The sequence below is a fragment of the Zeus faber genome (assembly GCF_960531495.2).
Source record: "Zeus faber genome assembly, chromosome: 15".
NCBI classification, from domain to species: Eukaryota; Metazoa; Chordata; class Actinopteri; order Zeiformes; family Zeidae; genus Zeus; species Zeus faber.
The window spans coordinates 22032311-22055538 of NC_137194.1; the positions used below are offsets into that span (position 1 = coordinate 22032311).

Below are 23228 nucleotides of genomic sequence, written 5' to 3' on the forward strand. Positions count from 1 at the left end.
CTCACCTATGAAGAAAATAAAGTCAGTTCAAGTCTGGTTCAATTTGGAAAGGCCTTTATCGCACGGTTCTCACAGTTCTCACACAATCTCAAAGGGCTTTAGAAACCCACACTCAAAGGACAGATCAACGGCACCCTTTATTCTAAGAGGGAGAATATTCCCCTTTCCCAGGATTTCTGAACGAGCAATGGTGGTGAGTTGGCAGATGTTTATGTGTTGTATAAGATCAAATAAATGAAGAAATAAATGAACACAATATTAAATAATGTCAATAAAATTGATGAGGCAAATATACTGCTGTGTTTGTCAACACACTTCTAGCCATTATAGATTCGGACATTTTCATTTTCATTGCAAAATATACAAAACAAACAAATCTAGATGAAATGTCAGGGGATGTGCATAATCAATATTTGACAGCTGCACAATGCTAATGTATGTTAAATGTCCCACATTATAGCCTCACATTAGAGTTTACCTAAAAACACATTATAGTTCAATGACACATAATAACATACAAAAACAGCTTGGGGTGGTTCAGACTGATACACATTTTTATAAAAAGTAATTGAAAAAAACATGCACTTCTTAAGTGTTCTTGAAATGTCTTTGACAAATCCAAATGGTCATATTGTATTTGATCACAAAGTATCTTACTTTATCAGTACGAGTTATCTTCTTATGTCTTCCGTCATGAGAAGACGGGATGATCCAACAGCAGGCTTGGTGAGTTAAACGCATGCAAAATAAACCACTTAGCTTTTGCAGTTGCTGTTTGCGGAGAAGAAATGCATGTTCAAGTTAAGATCATAAATTAAAACGACGACTTGTTCAAAATTGTGCTTGGATAGGGGCAGCAGTCGGGCTGATTATGCGGGTCTGGGCGAGGGCATTGATTGATACTTTGCTTTGGAGGAAAACCAGGCCAGATTATTCGGTCAATCTTTTAAAGCGAACGTCGGTCACAGGCATTGGCAATGCGTAATCATCCCACTTGTCAAGGGGCCTTAATTATGAATAATCTATCGTCGCTGAGAACTGACCACTACTAATTGTTTGCATTAATACATTCCCCCTCCCAAATTCTTAAACTTTAACTTGAAACCATGTGCCAAGATAGATAAGATGAACTCAAACCAAAGTTTATCTTGACCTACAAGATTGACAATCAGTACCAGACCTTATTACTAGTTACATATTATTTGATAGATTTGGGTCTAATATGGATATCTCACTAATAATTAACAGCTTGTAGAAAGCAGGCTAGAAGAATCCCACACAGTGCAGGACTGTGGGGCTGCCGTACCCTGCTTTGCTGGTGATGACCTAGATAGAAACTGGAGCAGAACAAATGGACACGGCAACTCTGCAGCCCGGCACCGACTCCCCTGTAGGTAGTGTTTCGTCCGATTTGGGTTTATATAGGACACGGAGGGGACTGTCCTGAATCTCTTCCCCCGTCACACGACGGCATGTCCCCCAGATTCCACAAGCCGTCCTCTCGGTCATCGCTGAGAGGGATCCTCAAACACTAAGGAGATTTGACGAAGCTAATTTAAGGCTTTCTTTCAGGAGTCTAGTTACCGGGCCTCTTACCCATGCCGCATAAGAGGGCCTGTGATTTTTACCCAGCATTCATGCATTGCACAAATAGACTTCACAACAAAACCAAAGGCCATTTTCCTCCAAACTCGGCTCCAGTTCTGGTCCCTGTTCCCCAGTCATCTGGCAAAGTGGCTTTGGGCCAATCCTGACCTCAAAAGTGGAACCAACGAGCACAGAAGGGAAACAAATAGGGATATCCTCATGGAGATATTGTGAAAGCATTATAAATAACAGTTGCAGCGGTTTCGTTCTACTACATGTACCAAACGCATGAAAACCATTTCGCTAAAGATGAGGCTCGCTCCTCTAAGATGGTTTCCACCCGTTTCATACAGGAAAGGCATGAACATCTACAGCAGCATCCTGTCGTGCACCAAATACATCGAAGCATCTGTGGCAGAGCAAATGATGTGAGAAACAGAATAGATGGCATAACCCTGCCCATTTTCTGAGAAACAGAACTCCAAGACAAAGCTATCGGACAAAAAAAAAAAAGCATGAAAATGAGCAAGACAAGTAAACAAGTACATCAACAAATTCATTGCATCATTGGACCGACAAAGGGAATGTGGGGCCCAAGGTTGCCAAGAATCCATAAAAAAAAACCCCAATAAAAACACACAGTAATAATTTATATCAATTTGATCTGTAAAAATTGGTTACAGAAATCTCCTGCTTTATGACTACTGGGGAATGCTGATGACCTAAATTTCCTTTGTGTCTATTTTTTTAGTCCAGCCCTGCTCTCGGAAGTGGTCCCATCTGTGTAAGCTCTGGTTGATAAAAAAAAACAAATAAAACAAAAAAAAAAAAACAGATTGACCAAAGTGTGTGTCGAATAAAACATTTGCATGGATTGTGGAAGTGAGAAAATACAAATGATATATAAGCATTTCATTGCCATCATGACTCCAGCTTTAATGTTGTGCATTGACAAATAAAACTTTGAACTTTGGCACATCCGGGCATTGGATCAGAGAGTGGGTGTCAAATATTTAACAACTCCTTTTAAAGGTGTCAGTCAAAAGAATTGTCACAACAGTAGAACTGAATATTTAAGGATGACACCCCTGGCGAGGCCGATATTTAGGCCATTTTCCTTAATGCAATCTTAAAATACAGCGTCTAAATTGCAGGTCAGCATGAGGGTAGATAACCTACAGTATTAGAGAGCATTAAAACACTGAAACACTGCATAATTCAGACAAGTGAACCATGGCAGGCATTGATGCATTTGATTCTTAAATTTCTTCCCATTGTGAAATATTGATCTTGTACTTATCACCATCACAAATCTCAATACAGTCATTTTCAGGCACAGTAAAACTCAAATTAACATTCTAGCAATCTAGCTCTGGGATTATATCCTCAGTCAAATAGTCATAAACAGAGTTCCAAGTCTATTTTGAGGATCTGTGACACCTCAGCTTGGTTTAATGGTTACTCCAGGAACCACGTTCTCCTTAGGGGAACGTGCACAGACGTGCGTGTGTGTCACGATGCCCTTTGTATTTACACTGGGGTCAATCATTTCCTCCCTCAAAACCATGTTGGGACAAGAGATTTGAGTTTTGAGACTCTTGAATTTTGCAAATGTCACTCCTGAGTCCAGAGTATTATGATTAATCATCTGAATTAAAAATAAGAATAATTAGAAAAAAAATAAAATGATTAAAAAAAAAAAAAGTTATGATAAAAAAAAAAGTTCTTGTTTGATGAGCAATGAGCCAATTGAGCATTAAGAATACATACTGATAGGTGTCTATTGATGAGTAATGCCAAGGGCAACTTTATTCCTGCACGCAAGACGACTACATGAGAAGACATTGCCTAATATTTCAGGAATGATTACCAAATGACATTACTCAAACATCGGAAGGGCTATGCAGATTGTGAAATGTTGCAATCGGCATTTCCCTACTGCTTAACTGTACAGAATAGAGCAAGTAGAGAGAGGCAATGATGCTCAACCGGTTGATAGACTATTAGAGGGAAACTTGACACAACCAGGGGTTCAGCTGGATTAACAAAACCTGGCAACGTGTGTGTAAACATCAGTGTTTGCAATTCAGCAATGAGCTATAACTTTGAATAACATTGAACAATTCCTATTGAGCTGTGTAGCCTAAATTGAATATTTGTGTATGTTTATGTAAATATATTTGCTTTATTTTACTCTGAATTTGAGTGTAAATGCAAACGAATGGACATATCTGGATATTATGGATATTTTAAAGATTAAAAAAAAACATTCAACGGCTTCAATTCACAAGTCACATTTTTATTAAAAGCTTCCTTTCCAGTGAATAATATTGCCTAGTCAGCAAGCAATATCATAATGATTTACAATATTATCATAATCATAATGACTTATAATATTTCAATGTTAAAATCTGTTAGCAGCAAATTTTATCACTAGCAGCAAACGCAAAACAGAAAAGGGAGAATTCTCTAAATGTTGATGCTTTTGTTACCAAGCTGATCAGAGCATTCCGGTGTCGCTCTGTGACCCTGAAGGCAATCTTCCCCTGAAGCAGGTGAGCTGCACTATCCAGCCTCCCCTGCTGAAAGCTCTGTCCTGATATTTATTTCTGCTTGGTCCCCGGAGCAGGACATCACGTGTCATCCTATTTGTTCAGGTCAAACTGCAGGGCTTTTCAAGATGCAATACTTTCTTCACTTCCGAGGAAACAGGCCTCGATAACTGCTTTGCACCTCAAACGAGTTGCTGTAAATATGATCTGCTGCACTTATCTCCTTTCCTACGAGGAAGCACTTTTAAAGGTGACAAAGATTCAAGATTCAAGAGGTTATTTGTCACATACATATAGTGGGTAACATTCAACTCTTTAAAGACTGCCTACATTTAAATCTAAGATGAGTTAAAAAAAATCTTAAAATTTCAGCCGAGTGAAACAGAGGCAGGGCCAGGCAACAGTATGCACCAAGGGTGCATGGGTGCTGGGTATTCAAAGATTGAAGCCACGAGATGTCAAGATCCTCCGGTGGCTGTTTTCAGAACAACGTTTAGCCACACCCACACCAATGCAAATGAATGGGGCACGAGCCAAAGTAAAAATTTCCAGTGATGGGGGTTTAATTTCGCTAAGATCCTTTCGTGTTAATATCCCTCCCGGTGTTCATTTGTCAGAAATGTGTATTTTATCATATTCAAAGGGGGGGCGTGGTCAGGCCCGGCCACGGGTTGATTGCCAGTTCTTACTGATTTAGCGTCTACATTCTTCCTGTGTTGGAGTTATTCATAACGTGACGCCGCCAACGTGTTCATACATGTGTTCTCCTGTAGGATGACATCTGCCGGCATTTCCTACATATCATAGGCACCGTGTTTTCATCTCATGGTATACTATACTAAGAGCAGAAAAATCCAGGAACAAAGCGTGAAAACAAATGAAATCCTCCCGCGTTGTCCTTCAGACAGTGACGTAATAAGTAATAACTACAGATTTAAATAATGACACTTAAATGACACTTGTTTTAATCTTTAATAGAGGTCACTCTTACATCTCAGAGCAATTAGTCATATGCTTTGAACGTCCGCACAATGCATTTAATTCCCTTTACAAACTGCCTTTGCAAGATTATTTACAGGGATAAATAAATTTTCCAAATCAAAGGCAATAACTCTTAATTAAGTTCGATTTGAGAATAGGTTTTTACCCAAACCCTTTTTTTTTTTTCAAGTAATTTAAAATGTTCTGGAACATTTAAACACAATGATCTTCTGAATGAATATTGCATCTGTTTGTTATGGGGTTTTTTTAGCTTATTTTCCTTAGTTGCTTGGGATAACTGATACCTGACTCCCATGGAGCGGGAAAGTTCCTACTACACTGATAACAGTTGAATGCTGTGATATGTCATTTATATCTTTCTATTCAATAAAACAATGCCATTAAACTCTTTGTTTTGACTATGCACATGGTTAATTTCTGCCATCACTCAAGTGTGTTTCAAGTCATTTACACTCACATGTCAGCCTCATTGATACACTAACTACATATAAGAGGAAGAATGAAAAGTATTTTCCCTTGTTCTACCTCATCGAAGAGGCGTCGAGAGATGCCTGGAAGGTCAAAAGGATTTAACAAGCGATGCCAACCACAACGAGAGGGGTTGGGTATACAGACAGCAAGTGCAATCTGGACTTATATTACTTTGATCATTATAATTATTTTTGCCAGTTTTCCAAACACACGTTGTGATATAACTCATTTACGAAGCAAAACAAATTGAAAAAAGTCAAACGTATGGTATTAAGATACTTACACACGTTCCTACATACAGCCAACAAGCCACTGGCCGATAATGAATTTAATGACTTGTCATGGAGCCTCCCTATTTCAGTTCCCTTGAGAAATAATCCCTTTGTGTTAATCATCGGACTTCAGAAAATCCCCCTACGCGAGGTTACTTCACTTTAATTTCAGTGCTGTGATGGCTCAAGTGATATATCATCGACCATTCATATGTGAATTTCAGACGCTGATCTGTAACTGTAGCAGCGAAATTACTTCCTTACTATCTAAGAGAAATAAACATGCATGGGGTGGGGGTGGGGGGGGCTTTGCACTGGTGCCAATTGAGATCTCTTTGAAAGTTCCGTGACGGGTACACATGGTGTGTTTAGGGAAGCTACATCTGCATGATCAATATATAGCTATATAATTGCTAAAGTGGATACACTATCTTTACATCCAATACTGGGTGTCCACTGACTCCAATTGTTAAAAAGCAAGACTTAGAATTGGTCTAAAGAGATGTCCTAACCCTCAAAGAGTAAATGCATGGATACCAATAGCATTTGCTCATTTAACTGACATTTGTTTTTATTAACTTCTGTTCCATCTAAGGTTATGTTAGAAATCAAAATGTGTAAGTATCAGCTCTCAAAATTAATAGTGGGGGTCGATGACGGTGCGATGCGTTTCAGTCTCACTGTGGACTTGATGACAATTAGGGATTGGTGAGAGTGAGAAGGATAAACGTGTGCGTCGCCTCCCTCAGGTCCTGAAAAGCACGGCAACAGTCACAGCTGTCAGAGCCACGGCGGCCGCGGACCCCCAGATCATCCATGGTTTCTGCAACAGGTGGTGACAGACAGGGAGTCATGAACATGGTTCCACTAGGTCGCCCAGAGGGGACCGGCTTACGCTTTTTGCAAGAGGGAGCTCTCTGTTAAACCCAATGCAGTGAGCGGAAAGGTCACAGGTTAAAAACAGCCCCTCCAAATAGACGATGATAAGCCCATCCAAGCCCATTGAGAGAAACAGTTGTTAGAATTCATCCATCCAGTCGACACAAGACAAGCAGATGCCAGATGTTGACACGATGACAAGAGAAGTTAGATTTTCTGAAGGGACAGTTTCTGGATTTCCCCCCTCTAGGGAAGCGAGTCATGGCGGGAATGAGGGAAAGCTGATTACGTCATGCAGTGCTCTGAAAAGGAATGAGGAGGATGAGAGGTTTTGCCTGACTTGACAGGTGTAGTGTGTACCTTTCTACCACAATGCGCTGAAGCACCAATACAGCAAAGCCAGGATAAGGCCGGTGACTATGGCTTGAACGGGCAGCAATAGGGAGGTCTACAGGAGGGAAGGGATATTACAGTAGTCAACTACAGAGGGACATTCTGCAGATGGGCATTGGTAGACTGACTGAACATTTGGGTGGGAGCCAACTTTTCTAATCAGTTTATCGACAAATCTTGTAAGTCACATGTGCCAAGTTAGGAACTGTGACAAAGCACAAAGCAACATTTAAAAGGCAGCGAATGACTGAGGTGTTGCAGGTGCGCCGCACTAAAAATGAAGATTCACCTACTACACCAGGAGACAATTTAGACACTTGACAATAGTGTTCAACACAGAAAATTTAAGTAAGCAAAGCTCATGCCGACAAACTGAACACTGCCAATGATGGTCTCTGCCCTTGTCGGTAATAGCTACGATGCCGCTCCCACACATGAGTAGCAAGCAATAAGTCAGACCTTTTTAAAATGAAATTTTGAGCATCTGCTTAAAACCGTATGGGTTTTTATCGAGAACGACGAAGGGCCTTTCTTCCTATGAGTGACGCGTGGGAGCACGACTCACCTTGGACCCTTTCTCCTCTAACAGCTTCATGTCTGCTTTGCACTCCTCAAGCTCCTCCGCCATCAGCCTTTTCTCTTTCTCTGTTTGCTCGTACTGCTCCTGCAGGTCGGACAGCTGCGTTTTGGCCTCCTCATGCTGCACGGGGGACAGGGCAGTATGTCAACGTCAAAGGAGATGGGAAATAAACCTCACCGAGCTCCGTCAGCTCAACCCTGTAGCACTGGACGTCCTCGGAGCCCACCTCTCTCTGCAGGTCCTTGGTGCGGCCACTGGCCTCCTCCAGTTGGGTGTGGAGCTTGGCGTTGTCCTGCTGGTGCTGGAGCTGCAGGGCGCCCAGCCTCTTCTCCAGCTCCTCCTTGGCGCTCTCGAGGGACTTCAGGCTGTTGTCGAGCTCAACATTCCGGGCTTGTGAACTACAGCCGAGACGAGGGGGAAACAAGGGATTGAGATGTTTGAAAAAGGGGAAGTGTGCCGCCGTCGAATGAAACGGGGGTCGGAGCAAATTGTAGACGTCTTTTGACCGACCTGGCGAGATCCTTCCCGATCTGCTGCTGCTGCTTGGCTAGATACTCTTTTTCGGCACGCAGGGTAGCGGATTCACTGAGCAGGTTTCCTTTCTCCTTCTGGTGACTCTTGAGGAGTCCCTCCTTCTCGGCCTTGAGTTCAGCGCATTCGCTCTGCAGGTTCCCCCGCTCCACCTCATGCTTGCTGACAATGTCCTGCTTTTCAGAGCGCAGGGCAGAGCACTCCTTGTGGAGAGCATTATACTCCTTCTGCAAGGACTGCAATTCACCTGCTGTATGTGAATGAAAGCATTGACCCCGTAAGTCACATTTGATGCTTTGTATGAGAGACTGCAGAAGGGATAATTCCTCCAAAACCATATCTTATTATATCTATTATTTCTACATCTTTGTGCATGATGGTACAAAAGAGGGACGACTCATGACACATTTTTGGGGAGTTGATTCACTACGAAAGAATGTCCCACGCCTTGATTCGGGCTACATCTATTAGATGTACAACCCATTTGGATGTAAAATTGCTGAATCTCTGAGTCTGCTTACTGCAGTCTTTCGTTTTTAACTATCGGAGAACTGAAGCGAGGATACTCTGAATTGATTTTCTTTCTCTTGCAAGTACTTGGATTCTTGAATCAATGCTATTTTTCACACACAAATACGATTTTTGCATAGATATTACATCAATATGTAGATTTAATGACAATTGGTACCTTGTATTTCTGCAGTTTTTTGCCACTGCATGCTCTGCTGCTGAAGGTCACCCTGCAGGCTGTCAATCTCACGCTCGTACATGTTGGCCGTCTGATGCCATTTGTCAAGGTCCTTAGTAACCGTTGCTAGGTTACTTTGGATGGCGGTGAACTCTGTATCTCGTTGGGCGGTCGCTGTCTCCAGGGCACGCTGAAGGGACCTCACCTCCTCACGTGCACTGTGTAGTTCGCTGCGTGCACTTGAGGAGGCGTTGTCCCTCTGCTCTTTCAGGAGCCCAATTTCGTCTTGGAGCTGCCGCAGTTGGCCTATCCACACAGAGGCCATTTCTCATTGTGAACAAGGTCGTTTTCAATATCGAGAATAACTGTCAGATTCGTATTCCAAGAGGAGTTTTGCCTTCACACAACCCCCGGAAAACGTACACAAATTTCTAATTTGCTCACACGCCATAGGCAACACACTCCTAAGTATAGCCGCTCACCTTGGAGATGCTTTACTTTGTTAGCAGATTCGTCCCCTTGATGCTTGTTTTCTCTTCTCTCTTCATCCAAGAGACCTGCCAATAGTAATCAGTGTAATCCGTTTAAGGGTTTGTGGATGTTTTGGTATTCATATTAGAAACACGTATTTTACCTATGTATATTGGACGCATATTAGTAATTAGGATTTTTGAAATTAGGATGTTGTTTTCCATTAGAGAGCATTGCATGTGCCTGTACCTTGTAATTCCATGCATTTGAGCTTTTCGATATTGGCCACCTCCTGGGCCTCTCGGAGTTCCTGGTTCAAATGCTGGATGATTTTCTCTGAGTCACCAGAGGACCCCATGTTCGACCGGTTCAGCTCATCTGAGAGACCAATAAAAAAAAAAAATAGCATGTTTACCAAAGGAGCAAAGCCACGGGCGAAGCAATGAAGGTTGACATTTGACTTTTCACATTTACATTAGTGTTGGCAAAGTAAACTTTCTAGTTACACCAGACTGCAAAGTACACTTGATATCGACGCTACTTTAGGCAGAAATGACGGGAACTCTCAAAGTAGCATCGAAAGTGGAACATGACAACCACGGTGTTTTACCTTGTTAATTCCAGCCCTAAATTTCAAATTAAGCAAGAGTTGAACAGATGGATAATTTCCCAAGACACAAAATGGGTCTATTACACTAACTAATTGCTACACCCAGAAATAGACACAGACGCTTTTTCTTAACATGACATAGTGTATATTAGCACTTTAATTATTATTATATATTTTTTTGCATTATCATGGCAGCATGTAACTAGCTTTAAGAACTTTGGCACATTTACAAAGATTGTAAATGGTCTACGAAACAAATAAACAAGCTCGGGTTGTCAGGGCTATGTTATGTTTCCTGGAGGTGGAAACAAGCTTTACTCATACTTTTGGGCTTTGGAATCCCCGGTAAACATTGTGATCCTCTGATCTGTCATGGCTACAAAAAGGGATGACCTCATCTCACACCAAATATTTGGCAGGGGGAAAAGCAAGAGGGAGAATAGGTCAAGCATGTGCACCATAAATGGACATATTTGAGGGGTGACCAAGACTATATTACTATGAGTATACTGTGAAATACCAGCATTTACTGCTGATATTTCACTACATCTCATCGATAGTGGTAACAAACCATTACATGTACGTGCGCGCACACACACACACACACACACACACACACACACACACACACACACACACACACACACACACACACACACACACACACACACACACACACACTGTTAGTGTTCTATCAGATGAAGGTGCGCTAATTAACAACTTTAAAATGAAAGGGTGTGGAGTGACTGATGGAGGCTGGTAGCACCCACTGGCTCAAGCACATGACTGCCCTGCTGCATGCCAGACTGTAGATGGGAGGGCAGAATGCTCTGCCCCCTGGCTTTGCTATCTACGGGGAATTGACTGCGCAAACGCGCGCGTGCGTGTTTGTGTGTGTGTGTGTGTGTGTGTGTGTGTGTGTGTGTGTGTGTGTGTGTGTGTGTGCTCGCGCGTGCTTGTGCGTGTGTGTGTGCGTGCACGCTTGTTTTCACAGGCAAACAAGCGTGCATGCATGCACATCCGTATGACTGCCTGAATGAACATCAGAATGTGAGTGGGCTCACTGTGAGCGAGTTCTAAGTTCAGAATGTGCAGCAGATGAATAAACCGGAGTGTGCTTTTTATGCATGCGTGGATATAGGTGGAAAACCGGGTGTATGCCCGCGTGTCTGCGACAGCAAGGTACTCCATAGTGCTTGGCTTAATGTTCCTATGTATTAAAAATACATTGCAGAATAGCTGAGTCTGTTGAGCGTCATCCTTAATCTGCTGCAGAAAAAAAAAATGCAACACTGACCCTTATTTAGCTCAAGTGCAGGAGACTGGAGGCATAGCTATTTTCTCCCCTCTTTCAAAATATCTGTCAAATGAATATGACAGGAGTCTTCCATAGATTTGGGGGATTAATCCTAGCCCTGGGCCTGACATCGATGTACAGTTGCAGAATGTGCTGTTTGTAATAAAAGATAATACATATCAAATAGGCAAGGCTGTTAAATGTCTTTGGTCTTAAGTGCTGTCCTGAAAAGCCTGTTTGTGTTTTGCTGATGTATTGTGTGAGCAGTGCAGCATTTCAAAATCATCCATCATGCTAAATTAATTCACCAGTCAGTTGAGTAGCATATTGTACAGTACATCAGTGTATTTCAGAAACGTCCAAAATCATGGATTGTTCTTCTGGCTTGACTCTTGGTGGAGATAGTGTCCTCTAACATAAAGCCCCATGTAAAAAAAAAAAAAAAAGTGAACTCTAAAGCCATCCATTCCACAACAAACTATCTTAAAGAGTGTTGACCCTCACCAGACTCTTTTTAAAAAAGCAATGTCAAGTACAACACAGGCTGTGCCAAATATACAAGCACTGCTTAGTCATTCTCCCCCGCTCTCTGTCTCCCCATCTACATCCAACAAATAAAGAGCTATTCTACCTTTAATCAATGAGACGTTATTCAAAGGATCGCTCAGTTCTTTCTGATCCATTGGGTTATCTGTAACATAGGAACAATTCGATGTGATGTGAGTGGCCTGGGAATACGTCACACATCACAAAGTCAAACACAAGCAATGTATTTATGAAAAGTGATGCCATTCAAAAAGGATGACAGATAATAAAGGACAAAGGGAAAAAATAAGGTACACATTCAGAGAAGAGAAAACATTTTTTTTTTTTTTTTAAACAAAAAAGCCATAATAGTGTTTTATGATTTCATATTAAATCAGATTCACAGTAATTGCACCCTTAAACATAAGGTATAGAAACTTAGATGGAAGCATTACCTTGAGGGTTCCAGGAGCTATTATATGTGCTGGGGCTACAGCAGTCCCTGACATGAAGAACTCTTCTCCAACTATCAGATTTTTCAGATGCGAAATGGAACAGTCCATCTATGAAGGGGGACAGCACAAGCGATGACCAGGACTCCGTCCGATCTCCGACGTGTCTGATCCACCGGATCCAGTGTAAAAAAGCACTGTGTAGACGTAAAAATGGACAATTACCTCACAGGCATTTAAAAAGCTGCAGGGAAATGGGGTCAGACGTGGCTCCTCTGATGCATAATCCCCCTGTCTTTGGTCGCGGTTCCTAGCCTTTCCACACTAGGTCATGCATCCGAGCAGGGCATTTTCGGAAGCTGCAGCTGCACAGGGAGACACAGGGAGGGTTTGTTCAGGGAGCAGAGCTGTTCCCGGGTCAGTTGGTGCTGACCACACAATGGGGCCTCCAACTGTGAGAGTGTGAGCCCTGCATGTTTGTCAATCTCTCTCTCTCTCTCTCTCTGTCTTTCCCTCTCCCCCTCCCCTCTCTCTCTCTCTCTCTCTCTCTCTCTCTCTCTCTCTATATATATATATATATATATATATATTTCCCTCTCTCTCTCTGTCACTACCTCTCTACTTCATTTTGCCATGCAGGGCCTTGCTTTGTCCCTTTAAATTAACTCAGCATGGTCTCTGCATTCTATAAATACACGCTGGAAATTGTAAATCTTGCACGAAAAACAAACAAAAAAGAAGATATTAAATAATAAAACATTATATTTTTATATGTGTATTTGTAAGGAGTTGAACAAGTTGTTTTTCATAAACTCCATTACACTGAGCACTGTTGGCCAATATTAAGATGATCCTTGACTGGGGCGGGGTATTGTTTAAAAACAAAAATGCGATACCAGTACCAATACCAGTTCCCTGAAAGAGTACCTCATTCTATAGATTTTTTTTCAGCACGTCATGTGAATGGAAGCATTCAGTTGGCTGAAATGCCACCACTCCAAAGAAGACATTTTGAAAGTATTCAAATAATTGAAATACTTTTGAAATAACTGTACAAAACTGTACCATGAAGTATTTGGGCAGTGTAATTAAAAACACAGGAGGAATGATGACAGCAAGGAAAACCTCTTTCATTGTTCATATAGACACCTGACTGTTGTTTTAAGACAAGACTTGAAATTGTGAACCTACTGTTGTTAGACTGTTGTGGCTGCTGCGGTAGTGAGCCAATCACACGTCGCATTAAATCAAAGATTAAATCGCTGTTATTGGCTGCGAGCAAAACCATACAAATAGTTTTGTGTGTTTTGAATTTTTTTAGTAAGTAAGTATGCAAGTATTGAGTGGAGAAGTTTCGATACCACCTGGTATTGGGTCGGTCGATACCTTAAAGGTATTGAGTACCAATACCCAGCCCCGCACTTGACCCATGTGCAGGCCTATAGCGAAATGGAAGCACAGGATGCGATCACAAAGTGAGAAAAACATTAAACAACAAAGACAAAAAGGAAAAGGGTAAGCATGTTGCACACAGCAATACGCCCACGCAAACGTTAAGATATGCAACCGGGACAGGAACAATGTGCTCACACACACGTTCAGGACTGGTTTCACGGCCTTCTTCGGCCTTCACCTCCGCACTTTATAAACACGGCCTGTGTCATTTTAATGGGGCCCTGAAAAATGCTGTAGCGCAGGCAGACAAACATGTTTTACCAACAGGTTTCATTGTTTCACTCTGCGCCGCAGCCAGCGTTGAAGCTATCCAAACAGAACATCGCCATAAAAGCTCGGTGGAAATGTTTATTGATATGAGAAAGGAGAATTTAAGGACGACCATGCGAGTCAGACTTTAGCTGTATGAGATGTGAGACTCAAGTGATGCTCAGCCTTTTTTCTTCACACGGAGGACCCTGAATTTGAAACGCATTAGGCTACAGACCCTATTTTGATAAGATTTGTCTCCGGGGCCCCCCCGACATGAGAAGATTTTTTAATTCTTAGATATGAACGCTCATTATTGTGCCTTCTCTGATAGAGCTCTCATCTTGGAAACAAAATAACAGGGAAGTTTAACTTATTCATCATTTCGCCTGGGGGGTGGGGTGGGGCTGTCCCCGACACCTCTTGAAGGACCGCTGGCGGGGCGCAGACCCCGCGTTGTCAACCACTGCTCTATTAGGCTGCATCCCAACTCTGTAATTCTGAGTCGTCGGTCCCAACTTCCACCGTCTCTGTTTGGGAAAACACAGACGCCCGCAGTGAAAGTGTCTGTTTACTTGGCTGTTTTCCCCAAACGTCTGCACTGCAGCTCAAATCACCGGAGTAGTTCCGACCAAAGTTGAGACTTCAAATTAAAAAACAACCCGGGCAAAGGGAACTTTGTCCACCATAAACGGTGTGTGTGTGTCCCGGTTAGATCTGTTATCTCTGCAAACTGGCCCCAGTGACCTGCCCCCAAAATGCACACTTAAAATGGCCGTTCCTTCACGCTTCCCCCCCCCCCCCGAGTGGGAGGAGACGATTCTGGTTCAGAGCTCGATGGAACGCGGCGTTCCGGCGCACCCCTCCGCCGACGTCACATGACAGCACCGATGACGTCGGCGGAGCGCTGTTAGCCGCGCGGCCGTACAGACCCACGACGCGCGTGGGAAAGTATAGGAAGTTAGGGACGCGGCGACTGGTTTCCTGGAGCCGCGCCGGCGGAGAGGAGACTCCTGCGCTACACGAGCGATGGAGTGGGCGTGACCTCCTGCCCGGCGTGACGTCACCGAGCGCTCTTGTTTACCGGGGGTGATGCTGGAGGTGGATCCACAAGTTCCCAACTTTAAAAAGCTGTCTCCAGATGCCCACGAGATACAGCCGCCGCCTCTGAAAGTCAGCTGTTATTATTGTTGTTGTTGTTGTTTTTTTTTTTTTCTTTCTTTTTTTTTTTTCGGGGGGGGGTGGTGGCGCCGGCATCTTTGTTCGATGACTTCCACCGTCTTCTCCTGGATTTGGAGCGAGAGCTTCTGGCTTCCAGGGAACATTACTTGGGCGGACCTGGAGCATCCCCCTCCCGGGGCGGAGTACCCTCGGCTGGGCCAGGTCCTCTACGCCGTCCCGCTGTCCGTCGGAGTCCTGGTTCTCCGACTACTTTTTGAGAGGTGGGACTTCTTCTCCATTTTACTTTGCGTGTTTGCGTGCGTGTGCGTGTGCGTGTACGCGTACGTGTGTGCAGCGGCATTAGTTGTCCCGCGGATTGCACTTGAAAGACTTTGCTTACTTTGTTGTTAAAATAAATAAATTAAAAAAAAACAGCTGGGGGGTGGTTCTTGCGTCATAAGTCGCACATCCGCATTTTTTTGGAGAAGTTCGGTAAAATTGTGACGTAGCCACCCACCCGACTTCGAAAGCTACGCGTGCGGTGTGAGCTGCAGTGTATTACACTATAGATATTATTGAACATCGCGTCGGTCCGCGTCCCCACAAGCGCTAATAAACAACACGCAGCGTGCTCTCCAACGCCTTCCCCGCGGCTCACTGATTGACAGTGTGGTTGAGGTGCCAAGTAGATGATTCATCTCGCCGGGTCTGCTTTCAAAAAAATATAATCAAATAATTTTGAAAAGGGCCCCTTTCCGTGCTTTACAAATGTGTGAGAAATGAGAATTCACTATCGCTGTAGTTTCCACCAGACGTGTCCATTCCCCGCCGTGAGGTGGTGAAACAGCTCTGCCAGAGGAACAAACATTGATTTCAGATGATTGAGACCATGGCTGATAACATTTAACTTTAACTATTATACTTTGCACGCAGAGGTTTGGTCCGAGCTCTTAGAAAGAAGGTGAATGGGCCGAAACGGCCTGGACATTGATCATCCCAGCATGGTGGATCTCATGACAGGAATGTGCCTCATGGTCTGAGATATGGCTCACCATGTGTGTCTGCAATGATCGGCTCACATGACGGCTCCTCATTGTTTGGATGAGGTGCTACATTATTCAGAATTCTCACTCTCTCTCCTGCAATAGCCTCTCCCTTGTTCTCTCTCTCTCTCTCTCTCTCTCTCTCTCTCTCTCTCTCTAAGGTGCAAATGCATTCCAAACATAATGGTTGTGGACAAACTGTGAAAAGTCTGCTGCGATGCATCGTTTTACTTGAACTGTTTCACTTCTCAGTGCCCACACCCTGTTTTTCTTTTTCTTCTTTTTTCGCCTGTGTCTGTATGCGTGTAGGCTAGTGGCCAAGCCCTGTGCCCACATACTTCGCATTCAGTCAGGAGTGAGTCGGCCAGCTCAGCCCAACGCTGTCCTGGAGCGGTTCTACAAGTCCAGAACGGTACATTAGTCCTCAGATAAATAGATTCACTCCAGCCTGTTCAGAGGCTGAGAAACAGCATTGGGACGTTGAATGTGTGTGTGTGTGTGTGTGTGTGTGTGTGTGTGTGTGTGTGTGTGTGTGTGTGTGTGTGTGTGTGTGTGTGTGTGTGTGTGTGCGCTAGTTTCCAGATGTGAAGCAACTAGAAGGGCTCTCTAAGCAATTGGACTGGGATGAACGGAAAATACAGAGATGGTTTCGCCTTCGGCGAAATCAAGACAAACCCACTATTCTCAAAAAGTTCTCTGAAAGCATGTAAGTTTACATTTTGAGTATTTTGGTCGCCTCAAAATAAGGAAGCCTAATAAGAAGGGCTGTGCTAAAAGTGAATTTGATATACTTTTCTTTTCCTGAGCTTCTGTTTATTTTTCCCTTTAGGTGGAGGTTTGCGTTTTATCTTGGGATATTTATTTATGCAATTCGCCACTTATGGGTGGTAAGTTCACACCGCACATGCTATGCTATAGCTCAGTGACCTATATTCAATATTTACATTCCAGATATAGAATCAAGACGATAAGTATGTATCGTGACAGCACGTAATATTTAACTGTCTCTAAAGGTGGAATGGTGTTAAGCATTTCTTTAAATAATACATAGGTCTGATTGTAAAAGCTTAATGTCTGGTTTCCCTCAGTCACCCTGGATGTGGGATACCAAAGAATGCTGGTACAACTACCCCTTTCAGGTAAACTCATATGTTGAGTATTAGTGGTGAAAAGGGTGTTCCACATTTGCATTTGCATGCCAAGTAGGAGCAGGTTTCTACCAAATATTCAAATTACTTGCAAGTAAAAGAATCGTAGAAATTCCTCACGCATGAGTAATAGGCAGGAGAAAAACACAAACAGGCCGACGATTCCCAGCGATCCCTTTTGAACCGATGACATTTTGTTATTATCTCCCAAAGCCCCTGAGTCCTGGCCAGTACAACTACTATGTAGCTGAGCTGGCCTTCTACTGCTCCCTCATGCTCTCCCAGTTCACGGACATCAAACGCAAGGTAAGCAAACGGAAATCTCCGCTGTCGCGCGGCCTCTCCGTCGCCTTCACCCAGGGCTCGGTGTCACTGGTATTTCGTGTCCCTAACCAGATTGTCTCGAAAGACTGGCGGGATCTATCCCGTCTGCTGCCATTTTGAGTCCATGCAAACGTAGAATGTGTCCGCCATGCAACGCTCTACTGCTAATTAGTGTAAGCCTATGTAATTAAAGTGAGTGTGGGACACCAAGTCAGACCGTCACTCGCTGCAAACAGGAACTTAAAAACTCTGATGATCAAGGTAATATTATAGTTAAGTCAGTTAGCTAGATTATCAAAAAAAAGAAATGAAAAACAAAATAAAGGCAACAAATACAACAGCAACAGCACGATTATTTGTAAAACCGTACTGTTGTATTTGTTGCCTTTACTTTGTTGTTCCATCTTTTTTTAAGCCTTAAGATTGACTTGAAATCCAGTAACCCATTTTCTCATATGAAAAATGAAAAGTTGAATATACTATACTGTCTATATGAACAAAATTATCTATCATCCCTCAAATCAGTTTAGCCAGTGGTTTGTCCACTGTTGGTCAGTCACAACCAATGGCAGTAAAAGTTAATAAGCCAGTAAAGCTCCATAAAACAGCGGGAAAAAACAAAACACCGGACACACTGTAGTCACTGGGAGTTGGTGATTTTGGTTTTGCAGAGAGTGTCAGGACTCTCGGGTTCAGGACATAGACTGTAGGAAAAACAAATGTTCTGTCTGTGATGTCCCTTGTTGGCATCTCAAAAGACCATTTGACCTAAAGTCTGATGCCGTTTTTCTGTTTAGCAAAACGGCATCAGACTTCAGATGATGCAGGTTTAATTGCAATCACAAGGACGTTTATTATTATTTTTTCCACAAAATATTTATTTCATTACAATGTTATTTTGAAACTTGTATACATATTTCCCTTTTGTTTCTTGTTGCCCCTGTCAGGATTTCAACATCATGCTTGTCCACCATCTTGCCACCATAGCACTCATCACCTTCTCCTATGCCAACAACATGTTACGAGCGGGAACTCTGGTCATGTGCGTGCATGATGTATCCGACATCTTCCTGGAGGTAAAAGTCCTAAAAACACAAATCTCATGTTGACAGAAATGTTCATGTGACATGTAGGGAAACACATACACAGCGACAACAAAGCCCTCTGTCAAATAGTTAATAGTGAATAGGTTTTTCTATCTGAGGTGGCTAGAATGATGTTCTAAGTATGTGGTTTGCACTCACCTTTGGAAGAAAAGACTAAATCCAACAATTGTCCATCAGTCATTTACTTTTTTAAGATATTCCACAAAGAAACCAACCAGGGTGACAACATATCCTCCATGGCGAAGCTAATGTATAAAAATATGCCACATTTTGCTGTGTTCCACCACATTCACAGCTACAGTATGAAAACAAAGACCAGGGTTCTTACCAGGTCCTTGAGGTGCTCAAAGTCAGTCCTCAGAAATTTAAGTACTGGAATACATTGGAAATAGCCACTTTTGTGTTTAAATGCAGCCATTTGAAACGACCACTGAAAACCTGTGATATTCCCCCTGGTTTTGTTATTAGAATTGTGACGTAATACGATTTTTCCAGAATGGCTTTTATGACAGAGACTATGCCAGGGAAATCTAAATTTAATCCAACATAGTCAGAAATAAACACTTATAATCGTAAATGACAATGAGATGAATAGTACGGTCTGTTTGCACACGTGCATTCCGAAAGTTTTCAGACCACTTTTACTACTACATTTTCTACAAGTATTCTGACCCTTTGCTATGACACTCGCAATTGTGCTCAGGTGCATCCTGTCTCTGTTGATCATCCTTGAGATGTTTCTACAACCTGTGGTAAATTCAATTTGTTGGACATGATTTGGAAAGGCAGACACCTGCCTATATAAGGTCCCACAGTTGACCATGCGTGTCAGAGCAAAAACCAAGCCATGAGGTCGAAAGAATCGTCCGTAGACCTGCGACACAGGATTGTGTCCAGGCACAGAATCTGAAGGATATAAAATGATTTTGCAGCATTGAAGGTCCCCAAGAACATAGTGGCCTCCGTCATTCTTAAATGGATGAAGTTTGGTTCCACCCACACTCTTCCTAGACCTGGCCACCCCGCCAAACTGAGCAATCGGGGTCTTGGTCAGGGAAGTGACTGAGACGCCGGTGGTCACTCTGACAGAGATTGAGTGATTTCGTGGAGATGGGAGAACCTTCCAGAAGGACAACCATCTGTGCAGCACTCCACCAATCGGCTTTTATGGTAGTGGCTGGACGGAAGCCACTCCTCAGTAAAAGGAATATGACCGCCTGCTTGGACTTTGCCAAAGGCATGGAAAGGACTCTCAGACCAGGAGGAAAATATATTCTCTGGTCTGAGGAAACCACTATTGTACTCTTTGGCCTGAATGCCAAGCGGCATGTTTGAAGGAACCCAGGCACCATTCATCATCTTGCCAATACCATCCCACGAAGCATGGTTGTGGCAGCATCATGCTGTGGGGATGTTTTTCTGTGGCAGGGAGTGGTCGGGTACGATGGAAAGATGGATTCAACAAAGTACAGGGAGATCTTTAATGCAAACTTGCGCCAGTGTGATCAGGACCTAAGACGGAGGCGAAGGTTTACCTTCCAACAAGACAAGGACCGGAAGCACACAGCCAAGAAAACACAGCAGTGGCTTCGGGACAAGCCTGTGAATGTCCTTGAGTAGCCCGGCCAGAGAACGCACTCGAACCCGATCAAACCTCTCGGAAGGGACCTGAAAATAGCTGTGCACCGACCCTCCCCATCCAACCTGACAGAGCTTGAGAGGATCTGCAGAGAAGAATGGAAGAAACTTACTCCAATGAAGGTGTTCCAAGCTTGTAGCATCATTCCCAGTCTGTCCTCACTGCCAAAGGTGCTTCAACAAAGTACTGAGTAAAGGATCTGAATACTAATGTAAATGTGATATTTCAGTTTTTATTTTTTTATTTTATAAATTTGCGAATCATTTTAAACCGGACTTTGCTTTTTCACTGTGGGGTGTTGTGTGTAGATTTATGGGTGCAGGGATAAAATGAAATAATCAATTTTAGAATAAGGCTGTAACATTACAAAAATCGATCAGCCACAATTAAAACCACCTGCCTTATATTGTGTAGCTCCCGCTCGTGCGACTACAATAGCTGTGACCCGTGGAGGCATGGCCTCCACAAGACCTCTGAAGGTGTCCTGTGGTATCTGGCACCAAGACGTTAGCAGCAGATCCTTTAAGTCCTGGAGGTTGTGAGGTGCTGCCCCCATGGATCGGGCTTCTTGTTCCAGCACATCCCACAGATACTTGATTGAGATTTAGGGAATTTGGAGGCCAAGTCAACACCTTGAACTCTTTGTCGTGTTCCTCAAACCATTCCTGAACATTTTTTGGAGTGTGGTGAATGCATTATCCTGCTGAAAGAGGCCACTGCCATCAGGGAATACTGTTGCCATGAAGGGGTGTACTTGTTCTGCAACAATGTTGAGGTCGGTGGTACGTGTCAAAGTAACATCCACATGAATGTCAGGACCCAAGGTTTCCCAGCTGAACAATACCCAGAGCATCACACTACCTCCGCCGGCTTGTCTTCTTCCCATAGTGCATCCTGGTGCCATCTCTTCCCCGGGTAAACTACGCACACACACCCGGCCATCTTCTTCCATTGCTCCATGGTCCAGTTCTGACGCTCACATGTCCATTGTAGGAGCTTTGAGTGGTGGACAGGAGTCAGCATGAACACTTTGATCGGGCTGTGGCTACACAGCCCCATACGCAGCAAGCTGTGATGCACTGTGTGTACTGACACCTTTCTATCGTGGCAGCATTGACTTTTTCAGCAATTTGTACTAAAGTTGCTTGTCTGTGGGATCCAACCAGACGGACTAGCCGTCGCTCCCCACGTGCATCAATGAGCCTTGGACAGCCATGACACTGTTGGTAGGTATTAACCACTGCATACTGGGAACACCCCACAAGACCTGTCGTTTTGGAGATGCTCTGACCCGGTCGTCAAGCCAGCACAATTTGGTCCTTGTCAAAGTCGCTCAGATCCTTACGCTTGCCCATTTTTCTTGCTTCCAACACATCAACTTCAAGAACTGACTGTTCACTTACTGCCTAATATATCCCACCTCTTGACAGGTGTCATTGGAACGAAATGAGCAATGTTATTCACTGTGTGTGTGTGTGTGTGTGTGTGTGTGTGTGTGTGTGTGTGTGTGTGTGTGTGTGTGTGTGTGTGTGTGTGTGTGTGTGTGTGACATTGTTTCTCAAGTGCAAAAACAGGAGCTCTTGGTGTGTCATTTTGTCATTAACCCCCAATTCTTTTCCAGGCTGCCAAGTTGGCCAATTATGCCAAGTGCCAGAGGCTTTGTGACGGCCTGTTCGTGCTGTTCAGCATGAGCTTTTTCTTGACTCGGCTCATTATCTTTCCGTTCTGGTGAGAGGATGATTTTTGTATTATTTACTTTTGGGGGGGGGGGCATCACTACCCCAACTTGGAGGACAACTTTAGTGAAACCTATAAACGATGGAAACCAACAAAATAGGAACAACAGTTATGAAATGGTTTCTTCCTGTCACATTGTAGTCAAAACAATAAAAGAATACTCCAATAATATAACATTTTCATATTGTGTGCTACAGGATCGTCTACAGTGTTCTGATTGAGAGCTGGGAAATTATTGGCCCGTATCAGTCCTGGTGGCTACTGAATGGCTTGCTGCTGGTGCTTCAGTTTCTTCACGTCATCTGGTTCTACCTCATTGCTCGGATCGCCATCAAAGCCATTTTCAAGGGGAAGGTAAATCTGGTTGTACTTGTGTGTTCTGCTCATTATGGCTGCAACCATTTAAGGTCTTCGGTGCGCTACAGGAAACATTGCTTTACTTTACAGGTATCGAAGGACGACCGCAGTGACATAGAGAGCAGCTCTGAGGAGGAGGTTGACGCCAACGGCAGGAATCACTCCAGCCGTGGCCTCAATTCTAAGGACGCCAGTCACAACAATGGTCATCCCAAAGTAAATGCCGGGGACCATTAACATTGAGAGCTGGGCTTGATTATTAAAAAACAAAATCCAAAAAAACAGGTACATTTTTGATTTAGCTTTAAATTACTTTGTGTGCCTCTGACAACCTTCCTGTCTGGAGTGTGGATTTATCTATTTATCACTGTATTTCTCTGTCAGGTTTACAGCTACCTGTTATTTGCATAATGGTGTGGACAGGGTGTGCCTGTCACAATTTTATAGGCCAAATGCTCATTTTATAGTATTTTTACAATTTCACTGCGATAACTCATTTTATTCTGTGAAACTGAGCTTTATCATTGAAATTGTTAATATATTTGCTGGTTGTGAATGTATTGTTCTATGTGCCTTATTGAAGCTGTTCAAAAAAGACCAAATACAAATTATTTCACATTAAACATTTGTTAATTAAACTTGGTTATTCGCGTGTTACAAGTTCTTAAATGTACATAAACACGTATTTATGATATAATT

The 23228-nt window shown here is 43.2% G+C and overlaps 2 protein-coding genes across 5 annotated transcripts; one reads left to right on the top strand and one right to left on the bottom strand.

Moving 5' to 3' along the window:
- Positions 1-5097: 5097 nt before the first annotated feature.
- Positions 5098-15279, bottom strand: slmapb (sarcolemma associated protein b). Of its 4 annotated transcripts, none has more exons than XM_080015399.1 (11): positions 15099-15277; positions 12314-12507; positions 11965-12024; positions 9676-9804; positions 9438-9512; positions 8956-9261; positions 8247-8517; positions 7963-8134; positions 7722-7856; positions 7124-7211; positions 5098-6707 (listed from the first exon to the last, which is right to left on the bottom strand). In XM_080015399.1, exons 1-10 carry the CDS (start codon positions 15269-15271, stop codon positions 7128-7130), a joined length of 1599 nt encoding a protein of 532 aa, XP_079871525.1. In that variant the 5' UTR covers positions 15272-15277; the 3' UTR covers positions 5098-6707; positions 7124-7127. The 4 variants fall into 4 exon arrangements, with proteins under 4 accessions (XP_079871525.1, XP_079871528.1, XP_079871526.1 ...); XM_080015402.1 differs by lacking the exon at positions 15099-15277 and adding an exon at positions 12536-12598 and having other exon boundaries at positions 12314-12421; XM_080015400.1 differs by lacking the exon at positions 7124-7211 and having other exon boundaries at positions 15099-15279.
- LOC307241354 (ceramide synthase 5-like) lies at positions 15163-23155 on the top strand. Its single transcript, XM_080015405.1, has 10 exons — positions 15163-15456; positions 16528-16630; positions 16794-16924; positions 17048-17105; positions 17307-17357; positions 17580-17672; positions 18638-18766; positions 22057-22163; positions 22370-22526; positions 22620-23155. The coding sequence occupies exons 1-10, from the start codon at positions 15281-15283 to the stop codon at positions 22764-22766; spliced, it is 1152 nt and encodes a 383-aa protein (XP_079871531.1). The 5' UTR covers positions 15163-15280; the 3' UTR covers positions 22767-23155.
- Positions 23156-23228: the final 73 nt, after the last annotated feature.

Coding starts and splice junctions, on each gene's coding strand:
- LOC307241354 (XM_080015405.1), top strand. CDS start 15,281: ATGACTTCCACCGTCTTCTCCTGGATTTGGAGCGAGAGCTTCTGGCTT. Junction 17,358..17,579: donor GGTACAACTACCCCTTTCAG/GTAAACTCATAT, acceptor TATCTCCCAAAG/CCCCTGAGTCCTGGCCAGTA. Junction 18,767..22,056: donor TATCCGACATCTTCCTGGAG/GTAAAAGTCCTA, acceptor ATTCTTTTCCAG/GCTGCCAAGTTGGCCAATTA.
- slmapb (XM_080015399.1), bottom strand. CDS start 15,271: ATGCCGGCGCCACCACCCCCCCCCGAAAAAAAAAAAAGAAAGAAAAAA. Junction 9,805..11,964: donor TAACGTCTCATTGATTAAAG/GTAGAATAGCTC, acceptor TTGGTCTCTCAG/ATGAGCTGAACCGGTCGAAC. Junction 8,518..8,955: donor AAAAACTGCAGAAATACAAG/GTACCAATTGTC, acceptor ATTCACATACAG/CAGGTGAATTGCAGTCCTTG.